Below are 17,720 nucleotides of genomic sequence, written 5' to 3'. Positions count from 1 at the left end.
AATTTGTGGTGCCTGTGGAATTAAGTGTTTGGGGGTTTTGCTTTTTCTTTAAAAAAAAAAAATGCTGAAATCACCCTCCAGGGCCTGTTCTGGCCCAAAAGTGAATATGCTTCCTCTGTATCACATGTAATTGTTACCAGGCTTACTTGTGGGTCGGCACCACAAAACCACTATTGTCAGCGCCCGGAGTCTTGACTTCTGGCCGCTGGGCTGGGCTAGGAGGCACCATTGAATGACATGAAGGATTTATGAGATAAAGACAGAGATGCAAGGTTTGAATGAGAAGATGGGCCACACAGGAGAGACAGGAACAGGAAGGGAAGCATGTTAAGTTTACAGTTTTCTTTTTTTTTTTTTAATATCAGCCCATGTAATTGGGAATATTTATGACTTCTGGAATATTTTCATTTTGGAGAGAGAGAGTGTGTGTGTGTGTTGTACGTGTGTGTGGCTGGGTGAGTTGGGGGGGAGAATGAGCTGAAATAATCTCTTCCACTGAATGAGTAAGTAGGTTAGTCTTTTGGACTGCCATAAAAGGTCTGTAAAACAGTGTTAATCAGCCACTCCTAGAGAAGAGAAACAAGGAGAGGAAAAAAAACAGACTGTAACATATTTGAAGTTCTTGTCTGCCTTCTCTTCCAGACCAACCCTGTGGAGGTCGTTTGAATTCCAAAGACGCTGGCTACATCACCTCCCCGGGTTACCCCCAGGATTATCCATCCCACCAGAACTGCGAATGGATTGTTTACGCCCCCGAACCCAACCAGAAGATTGTCCTCAACTTCAACCCTCACTTTGAAATAGAGAAGCATGACTGCAAGTAAGCGCCTCCCTGTGCCCTGTACATCCCCGAGACACACCCTCCCACCCCCTCCCCAGGTTCCGGCCACACCCACCACCTCGTGGCAGCACCCCCGGGCCCCAGGACCCGGGTATATCCTGGCCCCCGAAAGGAACCTCAAGAGGTTTATTTCTTTCAGAGGAAATCAAAGCCTAGTTGACCCTGTAGAATGGAGGTAAGAGACTTATTGAGTGAAGAGTATGAAGAATACACCCTAAACTCAAAGGCTGGTAGAGGAGGAGAATTCCACGTGGGGGCAGGGGGTGGACTACCTCATTCCAGCTCTTGACCTTAGGAGTGACTTTCCCCTCAGCACTCAGCTGTGTATGGCTCTTTGCAAGGCCCACCAGGCTCCTCTGTTTGTGGAATTTTCCAGGCAAGATTACTAGAATGGGTTGCCATTTCCTTCTCCAGGGGATCTTCCTGACCCAGGGATTGAATCCATGTCTCTTGCATTCCCCCGGAGATCTCCACATTTCTACTGCTGTTCCCACATGGAGGAACTGCAGCAGCTTCCTTAATAAAACAGTAGCCAGATCCCCACGTGGAGACTTCCTCTCCATGTAGCCATGGAGAGTCAGGCTGTTGTTTTATGAAGCAGCAGCTGGTCCTTATAGAAAGAGAGTTAAAAATCTAAGTCTATACTGGTAGGCCTGAGATGCACGCACCTTGATTCTCGAAATTTGTGCTATACAGGTTAGAGTCTCAAAACTGGTGTTCTGGATTTATTTAACACTCTTCTAATTTTTTTATAAATATCAATCCATTCGGTTCTCACAAGGGCCCTGAGAAGTTGGTATCTTTATCATTATGACTTCCATTTTGCAGATTAGAAAACCAAAGCTCAGAGCAATTAAGTAAGTCACCCCCGGTCACTCAGCTGGGCTCACAGCATTGATTCTACCGTTTTGAAAGTGTGTGATTTTAGGAGACACCAGGCAGACATTGACATCTGTGAGTGCTTTAGAAATCCCGTCTTCCCAGCCGCCTCTAGGGAATCCATCACTTCTCCCAACCAGCCTCATTCCATGTGAGCATCAAAGGGAATTATTTATTTATTTATTTATTTTAATTGAAGGATAATTGTTTTACAGTATTGTGTTCGTTTCTACCAAACACCCACGTGAATCAGCCGTAGGTGTACCTATGTCCCCTCCCACTTGAGCCTCCCTCCCACCTCCCTCCCCATCCCACTCCCCTCCCTCCCCATCCCACTCACCTCCCTCCCCATCCCTCCCACCTCCCTCCCCATCCCACTCCCCTCCCTCCCCATCCCACTCACCTCCCTCCCCATCCCTCCCACCTCCCTCCCCATCCCACTCACCTCCCTCCCCATCCCACTCACCTCCCTCCCCATCCCACTCCTCTAGGTTGTTACTGAGCCCTGGTTTCAGTTTGCTGAGTCACACAGCAAATTCATCAAAGGGAATTTCTTTTCATAAAGTTTCTAATTTCTGTAATCTCTATCTCTTTATTGCTTTGGTCACAGTAAGGAAATGGCAGCCCACTCCAGTGTTCTTGCCTGGAGGATCCCATTGACAGAGGAGCCTGGCAGGCTACAGTTCATGAGTGCTGAGCACAAGAGTCAGACACAGCTTAGTGCTACCTTTTTTTCTATGGATACGTGTAGCTACAGAAGCTTATAGAGTAAGATGTTCTACATTCTGCCAACTATTGAAATATAAAATATTTTACTGCATTGGGAACTTTCTAGTTATACCCACATATAAATTCCTACTGACTGTGAACCATCTACATTTTCTATAATTTTACAGCAGTAATCCCTCTAGTTTCCTATCAGGTAAAAATATATAAAATCCCATTCAGAGTAGTATTTGCTATTCAGTATATATGCCTATGACAAAAATCACATATAGAATAAAAGTCTTGGATGATTTCAAGAAAAAAAGCAAAAACAAAAAAAGAAATGCTGTGTTAACATCAAGGTCCCTATTAGTTAAAGTGAGGTAGGGAGCAGCACTGTATTATGTCAAGAGTGTGAATGCCCTTTGTCTAGTGGGCTCCACCTTAAAGTCTTTCTTCACTGAAACAAAAATGAGAGTTTTCTCTGTAGGACAGAATATGCCAGCAATCCTTTGTTGTTGTTAAGTTGCTGAGTCATGTCTAACTTTTTGCAACCCCATGGACTGTAAGCCCACCAGTCTCCTTTGTTCATGGGATTATCCTGGCACAAATACTGGAGGTGGGTTACCATTTCCTTCTCCAGGGGATCTTCCTGACCCAGGGATTGAACCTGCATTGCAAGTGAATTCTTTACCACTGAGCCCCCAGGGAAGCCCGCCAATGATCATGTCTTGCTCTAAATAGAGTGCCTAGAACGTGCCATGGCTCTGATGAGTTTTCAGTGGCCCCTTATGATTAATAAATAGTCTGAGCATTCCCTGTGACCAAGGCACTGTGAATACTGATGAATTGACAGAGGAGACAGCTAGCAGGATGTGTACCAAGGACAGGCCTCAGTCTGGGCCCTCACTTCCTTGTGGAGGAGACAAGGCTCCTCTCTAACCAGAGCTAGGTTGGGAGATTCAGTGAATCAGTGTCCTTGTTATCATCCTAGGACGCCTTTGCACCTTCATAACAGTTCCTTCCTAACAAGAGATAGTCTTTGTTGAAAACCAGAGGGTTTCCCAATAGTCTTTGTTGAAAACCGGAGGGTTTCCCAGATGGACACCTCATGTGATGAAGAGTCATAAGATGGAGTTCTAATCCTAGATCCACTCTTGACTCAGTGGATGACACGGGGGAACTTCTTGGTTCCTCTTTGTCCAAGTTAAATGCACAGCCTGCGTATATTTGCACAGCATCTCAGGGCTGCCAATTCCCTGCCAGTGAACGTTACCAAAAATTACTGTTGGAAGAGCTTCTTTCTAAGGTATAAAGCTTCCGGTGCCTCTGGCTGGGATATAGAAGGTTGGCACAAACTGAAGCATGCTGTACTCAGAGCTTGGGTCTGAGCTCAGAGAAATTTGACTAAGCACCTCTCTCAGATGAGGGCCAAAATCTGTTATGCTTATGCCAGCAAATCTCCCAGGGAAATTGCAGAGAGGTCATCTCATGTATATTCATAGTGGCGGAGAGAGAAGCCAGGTTTTTGAAGGGAAAACTCAGGAGCTGGTGAGCGTGGCTTAAAACACGTTGGAAGCACGAAAAGCCAGGGAAACATGCTCCTGCCCTGTTTGGGGCTGTGGGGTACCCTTTCCCCTCAGGACTCAGTCCCAGGGATGGGGCGAGCGCAAGGTCTCTGAGGCCACTGGTAGAGGATCCAAGACGGTGTCTCTGACTGGAGCTGGAGTGGGGGAAACAGGCAAGTTACAGGTTATTCTGAAGCTTCTGGTGCTTATCATCCATACCAAGTAGCTTCCTGTTCTTCTCCCCACTCCTCCACTCCTTGCTTCCAGCTTGAACCGAAAAGTTCAGGGAGGTCAGAAAAAGGTCTTTCTGGAGTCTCTTTGTTCCAGTGCCGAAGTGTCAGCAAGACTCTGCTGGGGTCATGCTGCTTCATCTGGTGCTCACCTCTCTCCTCCCCCCCCCCCTTTCTTCTCCACGCCTCGTTTTTCTCTCATTCTGATTAATTTTTGTACTTGGAAGGACACATCGGGTCTCTCCGTCTTTTACCCTAGAGGTGTTTTAAGTCTTCCCTGCCATTTGTGTTCAGGGTAAACAGGCTCCCCTTGCCCCTACTGCCTGACTTCACTTTCACATCTCATTAAAGTCTTAGAAGTTCTGTTCCTCCTCTCTCCCGCTCTCATTTTCCTTCCAAGGGAGCTTCTGGGCTGGGAAAGCACTTACTATCAAAGGAAGCTAGCATCCCTTCTCCTTTCATTTCGGTGTGTTTCCAACTGGATTTGGTTCTCAAGGTCCTTTTGTTGGCGTTGTTCAGTGTTCAGTCGTGTCTGACTCTTTGAGACCCCGTGGACTGCATGTCAGGCTTCCCTGCCCTTCACCATCTCCCTGAGTTTGCTCAAACTCATGTCTATTGAATCAGTGATGCCTTTCAACCAACCATCTCATCCTCTGTCATCCCCCCCTCCTCCTCCCTTCAATCTCTTCCAGCATCAGGGTCTTTTCCAATGAGTTGGCTCTTCACATCAGGAGGCCAAAGTATTGGAGCTTCAGCTTCAGCATCAGTCCTTCCAATGAATATTCAGGGTCCTTAGGGTGAATACTCACCAAGAGAAAACTTCCCAAAGATTTTTTGAGAAGAGCATGCAGCAGCAATACCCCTGCAAAAACTGGAAGTGAGCAAGAACATCAGGAAACAAACAAAAAAAAAAAAACAGCCTCCCTGTGGAAAAAGGGCAGTGATCACTTGCCCACCCTCTTCTGTTTTCCCTGTCTTTCTTTGTGCAGGATTAACTGCAAAGATGGCCCATGACCTGGGAGTGGGCCCTGCTATGAGAGGATTAGCCTGGTCACTGGCCCCTAAGCTTTTGGCTCTCTATCCCTTGAAATCCACGACCTAAAGGTGGAGGCCGTTGGTGAATAAACCCCAGACAGGCAGACCTTTTCCCCTAACCGTCACTTGCTAATTTTGTTCCATTTAAACTTACCGTCTGCTTGGAAACTTTCACTCACCAGCCCCGGTTTTGCCTGAGTCAGTGCAATCCAAGGCCACCGTCTGCAGTGAGCTCCCCACCTCCTCCCTCTGGCCATCGCCAGGAACCCAAGCCCCCAGCACCCGTAGGCCATTCTGAGGCCTAGTTACCAGTGGGCAAGCAGAAACCAGAAACCCCTATGGCCCCGCCAGGTCAGGGTGGCTGACAGATGGAAAGGCAGGACTCAGGGCTGACTGAGCAGACAAAGCTAAGCCACTTCATTCCCTGCGGTGGGGAAGAGCATCCTGCTACTGCCTTTCACTTGAGTCATCGGCCAAGTAGCTGAATGTTAGGGCGTTAGAAACACATGCACGCAAACTTGAGTATTCTTTCCCTTTCTGGGATCTGAAATAGATGTATTCTTGAAAACCCCTACCTGTGTATGATACAGAGCTTATTCACAAGCACTCGCACAGGCCTGGTGGAGGCCCAAATGAAGCCAGAACCAAGAGTCTCGGTCCATTTGTGCTGTGCTTACTCATTCAGTCCTGTCCGACTCTTTGTGACCCTATGGACTGTAGCTTGCCAGGCTCCTCTGTCTTTGGGGATTCTTCAGGCAAGAATGCTAGAGTAGGTTGCCATGCCTCCCCCAGGGGATCTTCCCAACCCAGGGATCAAACCCAGGTCTCCCCCATTGCAGGCAGATTCTTTATCATCTGAGCCACCAGGGAAGCCCCAGGTCCTTTTAAGAACTGGTTATTTCCAGATGGTGTCTTGAAAAACACGCTTCACAAAGTGCAAAAACCACTAGGAAGACTTGAGAGAATACTTAGGCTGAAAAACCCAGACGCAAACCTGTACTAATAATTGTATATGTGTGCTCAGCAAAAGAGATCTCCTTTACCATGCCACACTGAAATTTCCAGATTCTAAAACACCCTGCTTTAAAGCTCCAAACGTTCCTCTTTAGAAAGATCTCTGATTAAAAACATTCTGTGTCATGTGCCACACTTCCTTGTCTTCTGAAACAGAACAAATAATAAGGTGAGTTAACTTTTTCTCAATGACTCAGGCTCCTAATTCTAAACTTGAGTTTTTGCAACAGAGGCTGGGTAATGTCATACTTAGATCAGATAGGTTTAGATATGAGTTTTTGTTGACTTTTTACCACTTCCCAGGCCTCAGTGTCTTCATCTGCAAAACTGTGTCAGTGATGACTACTTTGCAAGATTTCGGTCTCCTATTTATGTCGATATACAATACATTATTGACCATGTCAGCATCTTTGTACTTCGGGGAAGTGTGTGACATTTTTGCTATCTATACGCTTGCTGTCATAGCGCTTCTGTTATAAGTGCACCCCTCTGACCTGTTTTCACCCTTTTATTTTGGGTAGGATTTTACCTCGGGAGGTTTTGGTGTCCACTGGGACCTCTTTAGTCCTGGGGTCTAGCTTTTGTCCCAAGCCAGTACAGTCCAGGGCCAGCATTCTGGTTTGCCCTAGTCAGCCTCACTCATAGCAGAGCAAGACTGGGGTGCTCTCCTGGGAACAGCGTGCAAGAGCACCAATGCATGGGGTCCTCAGCAGTAGTTGAGCTGCTCACCATCTTTTCTTTTGAAACCATCCCCTGCCCCCATACTGGATATTTAAGGTTTGGGGATATTTGGCCTCTAGCTAAGTGTGCTGGGTAAACAAAGTGTTCTTGTGTTTATCTGTGGCCAGAGGAGCCCTCTCAATCTTAGATATGTCTGTTTTCCTCAAAGTTGGGGATGCTGTCTTAGAAAGAGAGCATTCTCCTAGGTTGACAAGTTGACTACAGGAAACAGAGGGAACATACCAGACTTCAGACATGTGGCCCCACCCCACCCAGCCAGCGAAGATTACATGCACTCAATTAGCATCCTCCACATACAACCACATACAACCTTACTTCCACAGGAGACCCTGTGAGGGCAGAGGCTCAGACTCACCTCCCTCTCCCCTCCAGCACTCCCCACTGTGTAATATCCTCCCCTCCCCCTAAGAGTCCTAGATTCCTCCAGCTCTTTTAGGGCCTCCTACTCAGAACTCCCTAATCATTGCATATTGCCTTGATCTGCTTGCGTTTTGTTCATGTGTGGTCATCCTGTGTTCTGAGCATGTAAGTTCTCTAAGGGCTTGGACCACATGTATCTTGTCTCTACCCTCTATGGCCACAAAAACCAGTGAAGTCATTGTTACTCTTCCCATTTGACAAATGAAGAAACCTGGGCTCAAAGAAGTAAGCAGCTAGCCCAAGGTCGCACTCTTGAAAGTGGCAGAGAAGGGATTTGAAGCCAGAACACCCTGCTTTTTTGCAACCTGAGCTGTTTACTCTCGCACTTTATTGTCTCCACCAATACCATGCATTCTGATCAGGGGCGTGATATGAGCCCTGGGATCCAGTTGGCTGAGGAGATCAGGGAAGGCTGCCTGGAGGAGGCGATGGCTATACTGATCCTGAAGAAGTTAACCAGGCAAAGGGGGGCATGGGTATGGCTGGTGGCCCGGGCAGAGAGCATCATGTCCCAGAGAAGAAGGGAACCACAGTAATGAAAGGCCATCTTTGTGTCTTGTTGATATAAACCCCCTTCCTGGTGAAGAGATTCCTAGGCAGTGCTGTTTAATTTTATTTCCTGGCCACACGACTTCCAGCATCTCAGAGAGGGGTTGAGGTCAGGAAAGACAGAGATTATGGGAACTCTCTGCTCTCCCACTCTCCCAGGTCAGAGCTTCTGCAGTCTCATACCTTCTATCCAGGGACCCTCCCCCCCAATTTAATGCCTGAAAGTGAGATTTGGCCTGGGGAAGTCCAGGTAACACTCTGGATTAAGCTATGTGCATCAGAGTACTCCTACACCAGACTCCCTCTGAATACACTTCTTTTTCCTGTGAGTAGAGGGCACAAGGGCCCAATGCCCAGTTAGAAGTGTAGCTTCAGCTGGTTTCCGCCTGAGCCTCTGGAAATCCAAGCAGAGACTGGGTTCTCTGTGGTCGAACAGGGTGTCTTATACTCAGGAGAGACCCTCAGGTTGATTACTCATGACATTATTACAGATTTACTGCCTGCCCAAGCTCAGAAATATTCTGATTCCCCCACGGAGCCCATGAGCAGCAATACTTCTCTGTATTGCAACAACCCTTCTAATGACAGAAACAGATTCCCCTCCAGGTACGTGGTGCAATAAACGGGAGCGGTCTGCTGACTGCAGCTCAGCTGGCAGCCGACCCCACACTCACCAACCTTGACCAAGAACTCCACCCAGCAACTGAGCTTTTGCTGAAGAAGTGGGAAAACACACCGCAGATTGTTCTCCTCCGCCTACCAAGGTTAAAGAGCAGTTGGGACAGCAGTTATTTTTGGCAGTTTGTTTTTAAATATGCGATGTTGCAATCGCAACTCTCAAAATGCAAGCTTCACTGTGGATGTCCTTCCTAACAATGCGTTTTTATCTTCTGATTGAGAAAATCACTTGAGATTTTCTAGTACACAATCCCGCTTGTTCTGCCTCTCAACCCTGGCACATTCTCTGAACCCCAGAGGTCCCAGAGGGCCAGGATCTCATCCCATGTAACTCCATGTAATTCTCCCATCTAATTACATTGGGTGAGAGTCTGTCTTAAGAAATTCAGTGGGAACTCTGGGTGTGGAGGGGATAAAGAGGAGAAGGAAATAGACCAAGTAGAGAAATTAGATTTTTCTAAAAGGGGATTCATGTGTTCTCTGGTAGTCATGAGTCCTTTAGAAAAAAAATATATTCTCTTTGTTTTGTCCTTTTTAGTGGCAGGGCGATTGAAACCTTTAGATTAAGAGAAACTCAGCAGATAATGTAATTCCGTTCTTCTACTTCTGCCTGGATAAATCATCCAGGAAAAAAAAATATATATATTAGCTGCCCTTGTCTTTCCTTCTCAAAAAGAGCTTCCATAATCGTCCTTCATTATAAGACCTACGCCTCACAACTCATCTCAGTTGATTGCAGAGTAGATGGTTGTATTTCATTTACATAATAAAAAAATTTTTTTTCCTAGAAAGAAAATCCCTGAAAATGTGAGCTGGTTCAAAATAAAATTTGACAAAGAAGAAGAAAGAAAAACTGTGAGCTAGGCTTAGGTTTAGAAGGGCAGCAAAAAACTCCAACACGGTAAAGGAAAATTCACATGATTTTTATATGCTTTTTTCCCCTGGCTTTGTAGCCAAGCGTCTCAGCAATCTCTATAAATTTTTTAGCTCTGCCCCATTAGGGATTCCATTTTGTTTATAGGTGGTATGAAGGGATTGTCAGTTGGACAATAACAGCAAATATATATTGAGCTCTCGACAGGTCCCTGGTGCTACTACCCCAAGAACCTGCCATATTTTACTCTCGTAACAACCCTCTAAGGCTGGGACTGCTGTTATTCCCATTTAACAGATGGCGTTACTGAGGCCCGGCAAGATCACACAGATAGTAAGGGCAGGGCTGGGATTTGAAGCCTGCTTTAGCTGCCTTAGGATACCTGTGTCTTTGTGCCCAGAGCTGTCATCTGCTTTCCCAAGGCTTAGGTATTTGGGGCCTCTCTGATTTCCTAGGATATCCTGGACACGGATTTTTTTTTTTTCTCTTATACCTTTTCTTTGCCTCTTCCTGCCATCTGCTCACCTCCGGATGCCGACAGGGCAGTCAAGGAGAGAGAGTGATCTTTCTGTGTCTTTAAATACAAGCTGAGAGGCCTGACTCTCGGTCAATTGTTTCCTTCTGCCTCCTTGTCGTCCACCTCCTCCCCTGTCCCCTCCAGCCCCGCCCCATCCTCTTCAAATTCCCTGCCATTCCCCCACACCTCACTCTTCATCTGGAATCCGAAGATGTGAGGGCTAGTAATAGAGTGTCAGCGGAAGTAATTGATTCCTCACACAGAGAGAATTCTTCTGCCTTTAGTGTCAGTGGAGCTGAACCGGGAGTCTTGGAGGGTGAGCAAGACATGTAAACAGTCCATGGCTGAGCTGTCAGGGCGAAGCCAGACACACCAGAGAGTGAGTGAGAGGGAAAACGGTGGAACAAATAATTGTTTTATTGGAAAGGAAAGGAGTAAATAATATTTCAGCCCAGGAATTGGCAGTTTGAAAGAGAGGGTTGAGAACTAGGAGCAGAAGGAATCCGTGTTGTGGGTTTTAATGGGGGGAGAGGGGGGGTTCCATTGTCTCAAGGTAGGAGGTTTCGTCCCACCCTACCCCCTCCACCCATTATCATCATTATTATCATTAAAATAATTACCGTAACAATTACAGTTGATGAGACCTCGGGTTTATAGAGCACCTTTCATCTAAAAGTTCAAAGTGATTTATCTGTGCGTCATCCCTTTGAGAGCGCTAGGAGGATAAGAAAGTATTATTATTATTTTTTTTGGTCTTATCTGCTGGGAAAGCGAGGTCCAAGCAGATATAGGATTTAGTTCTAGCCTCAGGGCAGGCCGCTGTGGGGGTGCTGACTCTTCTGGGCATCTCCATCGCCCTGCTGCCCATAAAGGCCCTTATGCTTATGTGGCCCCCACAGCTCATCCCTGACACTGATGCTCCCTCCCGTGGTGTGAGGGTCCCACCGGCCACTGCAGTGTGATGGCCGTCTCACCAGCCAGCCAGCTGATCTGTGCACACAGCAAACAGCCTGCTCTGGCTGTGGGATAAAGGTCCTTCAAGGTCTGACTCACACTGTTCCCATCCTGTGAGGAGACTTCCTGCAATCTGGTTCCCTTTCTTGTAGAAGCTGGTGTCCTTTCTAGCCATATTTCTTCCCGGTCTTACTGAGCCTTCAGCCAAGAGCACCCGTTATTCTGAACTTCACAGCTTCTACCCCCCCACAAATGGCAGCTGATTCTTTCAGGATAGAGGGATGCGTTTCTGTGATGCGGCAAGGCGAGTGCTGTAATGTGCCCTGAGTGGACAGGCCTGCTTTTGCTCCGACAGCCACGGGGCCTTCAGAACACAGTTGTAGAAGAAAGCTGTTACCCCAGTGGTGGTTTGAGAGGCGGAAGGGGTCCCAGCTGACTGGCCACCGAACGCTCTATTCAGAATTTCCACCCCGGCGTGGCAGCCATCCCTTCCTGCCTGGATATTAGTGCAGGCCCCTCATGTCCACACTCCAGTGCTTTTTGCACAGTAGCGACGAGTTTGCCCCTGGAGCCAGGAAGAAGCTCTGAGCTCTGTAACCTGAAGCTCCTCCGAGTAAATGAAATGCAAAGACAGGGCTCGTCACACCTGCCCGGTCACACCTACTCCTCAGATAGTCCCCTGCTTGGATTTCCGCATGGCACATTTTTCAGGCAAGTTTTGTATTTTCTGACTTTTGTCATGGAGGCTGGAAGCCAGCAAAGGAAGACAGAAAAACCTTTGAGAACTCCCTTGATCCCTGGAAAAAACATAAAGGATTTTTTTGGTGCTGACAGATTCCCTGGAGCTCAGCACACCTCGTTCCCAGCAGGCTCCCATTTTTCGGACAGATGGAAAGGTTATGATTCACTCTCACAATTAGACCCTTTGGGAGCCAGGGTGAGTGAGCGCCCATCCCGGAGGGAACCATTCACCCAGCCAAGGTCAGGGATGCTGACTGCACACCAGGCCCAGGAATGGTGCCCTCTGATTTCCTCTCAGTGGGTTCCGGTTACCTCTGTCCCTACCTGTCAGCCCTGAGAGGCACAGAGACATGGGCCTTATACCCATTTATGAGATGAGGCAAGCCGAGGCATGTGCAGTTGACCCAGGCCAGCTTAGAACAATTCAGCAAGTCTCTGGTCCTTGGCCCTTGGGATTGGAAGGGGTTCACCTTCCCATCCGAGCCCCAGTGAATGGAGACAAACTGTGGGCAACTCTTACCTACTTTCTACTCTGGTATTATTACACAATGCCAGCATGGGGTTCTTTAAGCTGATGGCAGAGGATGAGGATTTTATAGACGCAAAGGACAGACAGAAAGAAACACTCAACAGTCATGCTGAAAACAGCCTGCCCCAAAACCTTAAACTTCACACTGGCACTGGTTGCCTCGAAAATCCTTCCTTACATAAACAAACGCGTCCTATCCAAGCCAGTCTCCAGGAACAGAGCAGATTTGTGGCCTTGGGGCCTGAGGAATGTGCTTGCTGGGGAGTCGGTCAGTGGAGAGAGGGGTGCTAGGCCAGAGGGTCAGGGGAGAGACGCTGCGGGCTTTGTTGTGTGCCCTTGAGTCTCTGAAAGTTCATCTGCAGTGAGACTTATCAGACACTGTCTGGAGCGGCCTCCTTCCTCACGTTGCAAGGCGTTCTTGGCAGCCTGCTCTGCCAGAAACAATGAGAGACCGGCGGGCCCTTTCCCTCATCCCAGGGCTTCTGCGGAAAAACAACCAGTAATTATAAATAGATGTTATTTGTAGTTTCCATTTTCTTGCCTTCAAGGTTTTTTTGCAATAATTCCTCCAGTTTCTTTTGGGTTGTTCTCTTTGCATACTTCCTTTGCTGGGTGGTCAGATTTCCTCCCTTCTGAAGAGCCCTGGTGACCTGGGTTCTGAGCGGATTGTGAAGAAGCTCAAAATATCAGAGATTTGGGGTGGGAAGAGATAAAAGAAGAAAATGAAAGTGCCAACAACCGGTTTTAAAACAGCACTTGGAACCAAGGCAAATACCCAAACCGAGGCAGTGTGTGAGTCTGTGGGGTTAGATAGCACAGAATAAAGAAGTTAGATAAGACATAACAGGGATATGAAGTTAGACAACAACAGATAATAATCATAGCAGCAGTAACGACTAATATTTGTTTATTGAGCATTTACTATGTGCCTGGCCCTGTGCTGAGCTGTTGACATGTATTAACTCACAAAATCTGGGGGTTCAGTGCCTAGTTGTTCAAGATCCAGCACATGTGAGGGGCAGCGGGGCTGGTTTTGAACCCAGCCTGGCTGACTGGTTCCAGAGCCTGGGCTGGGAAACGAGACTGAAAAGAATTCTCACCAGCTCAAGTGATGAAGCACTGTGGATGGGTTTGTATAGGAGGAAGGTGTTTGGAAACCGCCCTCTATAGCATGGAGGTTGGGAGGCATAAACTGTCTCTAAAGTTATGACTTTTCATTTCATTTTCACCTGTTCCCAAGTCTGCCACACTGTTTTGTAGAACCTAAGTAATAATAAAAATAGCCAGTGCCTCTCAGGCAGTTTCTAAGGCATTTGGTGCTATATTGGGCCTGTGTAGGCCTTTACGAACCTTTCAACAATCCCACAAAGTGGGAAAATTATTATTTCCATTTTATAGATGAAAAAACTGAGACTTAGAGAAGATAAATGCCTGAAGGCATACCACTAGCATGTGCCAGGAACTAGCTGAATCTGTCCACAAAACCAGAGTATACGTACAGAGTATGCATTTCCCAGACTATACACACCCTTGTAGACAGATATGTTTCTATGCAATTGAAACTTTTTTTTTTTTTGTGGTCACAGACCCCATCCCTAGGAAAATGTGCACGTACACAAACTGACAAAATTTCTGCATATGATTGTAGGGGTTCCCCAATTTACTGAAATTCATCTGTGGACCCTACTGGAAATTCACAGGCTTAAAAATGTATGCTCTAGATGGTACTTAAGAGCGTGTAAGTACACAGGATACTGTTTTCTCACTCGGGCCATATGTTCACATATGGATATATATGTGCTTATAAAAATACTTCACTTATAAAAATTAATATGTTATCCCATCTGAACACTTAGAAGCTGGATTTTTACTGATGAGACTCAAAACCATGAATTCCAAATCTAGTCCCTGCTTCTATGGGTGATTTGTTTGTTAAATTTGGCATTATTAAACAAAACAGCTAAGTTAAAAGAGTGAGATTCTGTGAAGCCTCTAACTGAGATGGAAAGGGTGCTTGGCACCTGCACCTTCTAATGTAGTGCTCTGGCAATCTGGCATGCCTGTCACTCTCTGATCTTTCCTTAGCCCAGAGGACAAAGGATGGAGGCAATGTCAGTGTGCCCTAGAGTAAGACTGCATGGGCCAAGCCTGCCTCTGACCTTGCCTCATCGTGTGACTTTGGGCAGGTCAGTTAGCCTCCCTTAACTTCACCTGTACATCTGCGAATGGACAGTTATCATATCAGGGTCTGGTGTGTATTAAGTGAGGGTTAAGGGAAATAGTATCTAAATGGAGCGAGGATCTAGCCCATTAGGAATGCTCAGTAAGTGGGAGCTCTTCCCATTGATATGCCAGCTTCTTCTTAAATGTGTGTGACACCAGAGGAAGGGAGAAATTCAAGGAAATGAAGAGACTTCTTAAGAAACCCGACCTGACAGCTAGCTGATTTCTACAGAAAAGCTGGGTGTCCCATCTGAGCTGGAGACCAGGCGACCTGGCTTTGGACCTGAATTGACTCGCAACTTTAGCATCATGCAGACCTGCTCCACAGCCGCTTAGGATCTCGGGCAGCTTCTTTGTTGGGAAAGTTGTGCATGACAGTGTTGTTTTTTCCTCCTATTTTCCCCGCAGGTTTTAATGTAAGGATTAATAAGACAGTGTTTGTAGATGTCTTTGAGCTTCCTGGAAGAAAGGCACTCCAGGAGGTGATAAATTCTCTGGCCTGGATAATCTACTCATGAAATATGGAACTTTGAAAGTGTGAGAAAAATCTCAAATCACTTTGACAGCATTTTAATTATAGTTGATTTGTTTGCCGCTAATAGTGAAAATGCTGTCAGCATGATTTGAGATGTTTCTTCCACTCAAAATGTTATATTTCGTGTTTTCAAGTCACGAGGCAACATTTTGGTTTTCAGATACAACCAGAATAGCTCAGTGAGTGCGCTGGCACACAATGGCAGAGTAGAAAACAGACCAACATATCCAACCCCTCAGAAAGCAGACTTTATCCATTTTGACATATAACATCAACCTTAGGTTCCCTCATTCATTTATTCACTCAACACGAAGTTAGCCCTCCTATGTGCCAGGCACCATGCAAATATCGGGTTGGCCCGAAAGTTCATTTGGGTTTTTCCATCGTATGAAAAACCCAAATGAACTTTTGGCCAACCCAACATTATAAATTCATCTGTGAAAAGGTGCGTTTCTCACCCTCATGGTTCTGGTTGTCTAGTACAGGCCCCATATCCTAAACAAATTATGTATATTGACAAGACCTTTCCAGATTACGGTAACAGCCATAAAGGTGATGAAAGCAGGTGAGGTAGAGAATAAGGCCATGCCAGATGAAATGGAATGGTCAGGGCAGACTTCTCGGAGGAGGTGACATTTGCACTCAAAAGAATGAGAAGGTACCAGCCAGAGCGAAAGCTAACAAAGAGTATTGCAGACAGAGGGAAGAGCAAGTTCAAAGGCCCAGGGGCTGGAAAGAACTTCCACGTACAAAACGCAATGGCTTAGACATTTCATGATGCAAGTAGCATGAGAGGAGGCATCGCCTGGTTGGCAAAGGTTATGGCTTCAGGACTTGGGCTCATAGGTGCTCAGCCATATAGACAAATCTCATAGAATGGACACAGTGTTCTTCCTTGGAGCAGCTAAGGACTCTGCCCACATCATAGAAATCCCCTCACAGGCAGTTCTGTGTGGTATCCACAAAGGTAGACTCCGGACGGAGCCACTTGTCATCCAGCCCTGGGAGAAGGGCCTCCACGTGGTGAATTTTCCAGCACAGACTTGGTCGGCTGACCCAGCCTTTGGTGGCCTGCTGGGCAGCATCACGTGTGGAGAGAGTTATGGAAAAAGTCTTTGCATGTTTGCCTAGTGATGAGAAGAAGAGATGAGACTGATGCTTTTTCATATCTCTCCTGTGGACTCTTAAAATTAATTCCACCTTCAACATTCTCACGCCCCAAAAGTAGGTTTGGGGAGAGAAACTTTGAAGTTGAGAGAGAAAGCACAGAAAGCATTCTCTAGACAAATGCTCAACATGCAGATGTCGGGATCTGTGAAAAGAAAAGTAAAAAGGTACTTAGGGAACCATTTTAGAGAGGAGGAAGGAAAAAAAAAAAAAAGAGCTGGCATAGAGATGGCTACTTCAGCTTAGGAAAGTAAATAAATAAATAAAATTTGAAAAGGTAGTGTTAAAGCTTTGAAAGGAATTTTTTCATTTGAGGGAGATTAGGAATAATGAAATGCAAACACAATAGTTAATATGTCTGTGAGCTTGTGTCTGTTTCCTTCCAGAAAATGGATAAGAGGAATGGCTTTTCAGGTTATCCTACTTGACTACCATTGGGGTGAGCTCTGAGTTTGCAGCCCAGATTCATTTACCTGGGTATTAGATGCCAGATGCAAAGTCATATTTATTCCAAGGCCACAACTTCCTAAGTCTCTGCTAGCTCTTCATAAAGGAACCTGACAACACTGAAATTTCTGGAGAGATTTACTCCAGCTGTAGCAAATCCCTAATAATAAAAAATTTCCCCAAATGAGTCAGTCTCACAGGAGGTAAATGAGACATTCTGTGTGGAGTCAGCATGTCATTTGGAGTATGCCCTTTATACAAAAAGCCCAGCCAGAAGACCTGGTGGTGAGCTGGAGTTGGTTCACAGGACAGAACCCCAGACGCTGAAGGGAAGGGGAATTTTAGCTGCCGGATGGTAACTCTGGGTCGTTTTCCCCGCAAGTAAACCTGATAGAAAAATCCAGTTTTGCTAAGAAGTTCAAGTAAGGGATGATTATTTGCTTCACAAAAGGATTCACCAGAGGGTCCTTTAAATAACAGGCTCAGAGAGAAGCTGTATGATATGACTGATTTGTGTGAACCTTTTTCAAAAATGCCTCCCTTCACTGATGTGTATGTAGATATGTGAGGATGTATTTACAGCTAGCCATGTTACCCAAAAGGATTTCGGTGATATATCTGTTGAGTCAATTGAGGCAAGTTTGCAGCTGTGACATGTTTTGGGCACTCTTGGTTCATTGCTGATTCTGTTAACCCCCTAAGTGACCCCATGGGTGATTTGGCGACCGGATAAAACCCTCCACTTCTAAGAACAAGCCAGGAGGATGTCAGGGCCTCTCTGTGTCCTTATAGAAACTGGCAACACAACAACTGGACGTATGTGATGGTCTTTTAAAAATTGTTTTAGAATTTTAATTAAGTGTGGGCCATGTCCCTGGCACTATTCTAGGTGTTCCTACAAGCTATGTCTTATTTAGCCCTTATGGATGATGGTTATCATCATGATGGTGGCACTTTTTATCTACAGAATTATGAGAGCCGGGTTATTTTTCTCAACTCTTCTACTTGGGAAAAAAATTCTTAATAGATCTTTATGTATTTTAAAGAAGTGAAGACTTATTATAAACAGCTCA

General features: G+C 46.1%; 1 protein-coding gene across 4 annotated transcripts in view; it reads left to right on the top strand.

Annotated features, from left to right (window-relative positions):
* The window catches only part of NRP2 (neuropilin 2), a 120,050-nt gene that overhangs the window by 14,783 nt on the left and 87,547 nt on the right, over positions 1–17,720 (top strand). For all 4 annotated transcript variants that reach the window (XM_043910296.1, XM_043910297.1, XM_043910298.1 and 1 more), the window contains exon 2: positions 643–820. In XM_043910296.1, the coding sequence (XP_043766231.1) occupies positions 643–820 (178 nt within the window). The remainder of the gene's footprint in view (positions 1–642; positions 821–17,720) is intronic.

The sequence above is a fragment of the Cervus elaphus genome, chromosome 8 (genome assembly GCF_910594005.1).
Source record: "Cervus elaphus chromosome 8, mCerEla1.1, whole genome shotgun sequence".
NCBI classification, from domain to species: domain Eukaryota; kingdom Metazoa; phylum Chordata; class Mammalia; order Artiodactyla; family Cervidae; genus Cervus; species Cervus elaphus.
The sequence above is the reverse complement of the archived record's forward strand: the minus strand, read 5'-3'. Positions and strand labels throughout refer to the sequence as shown.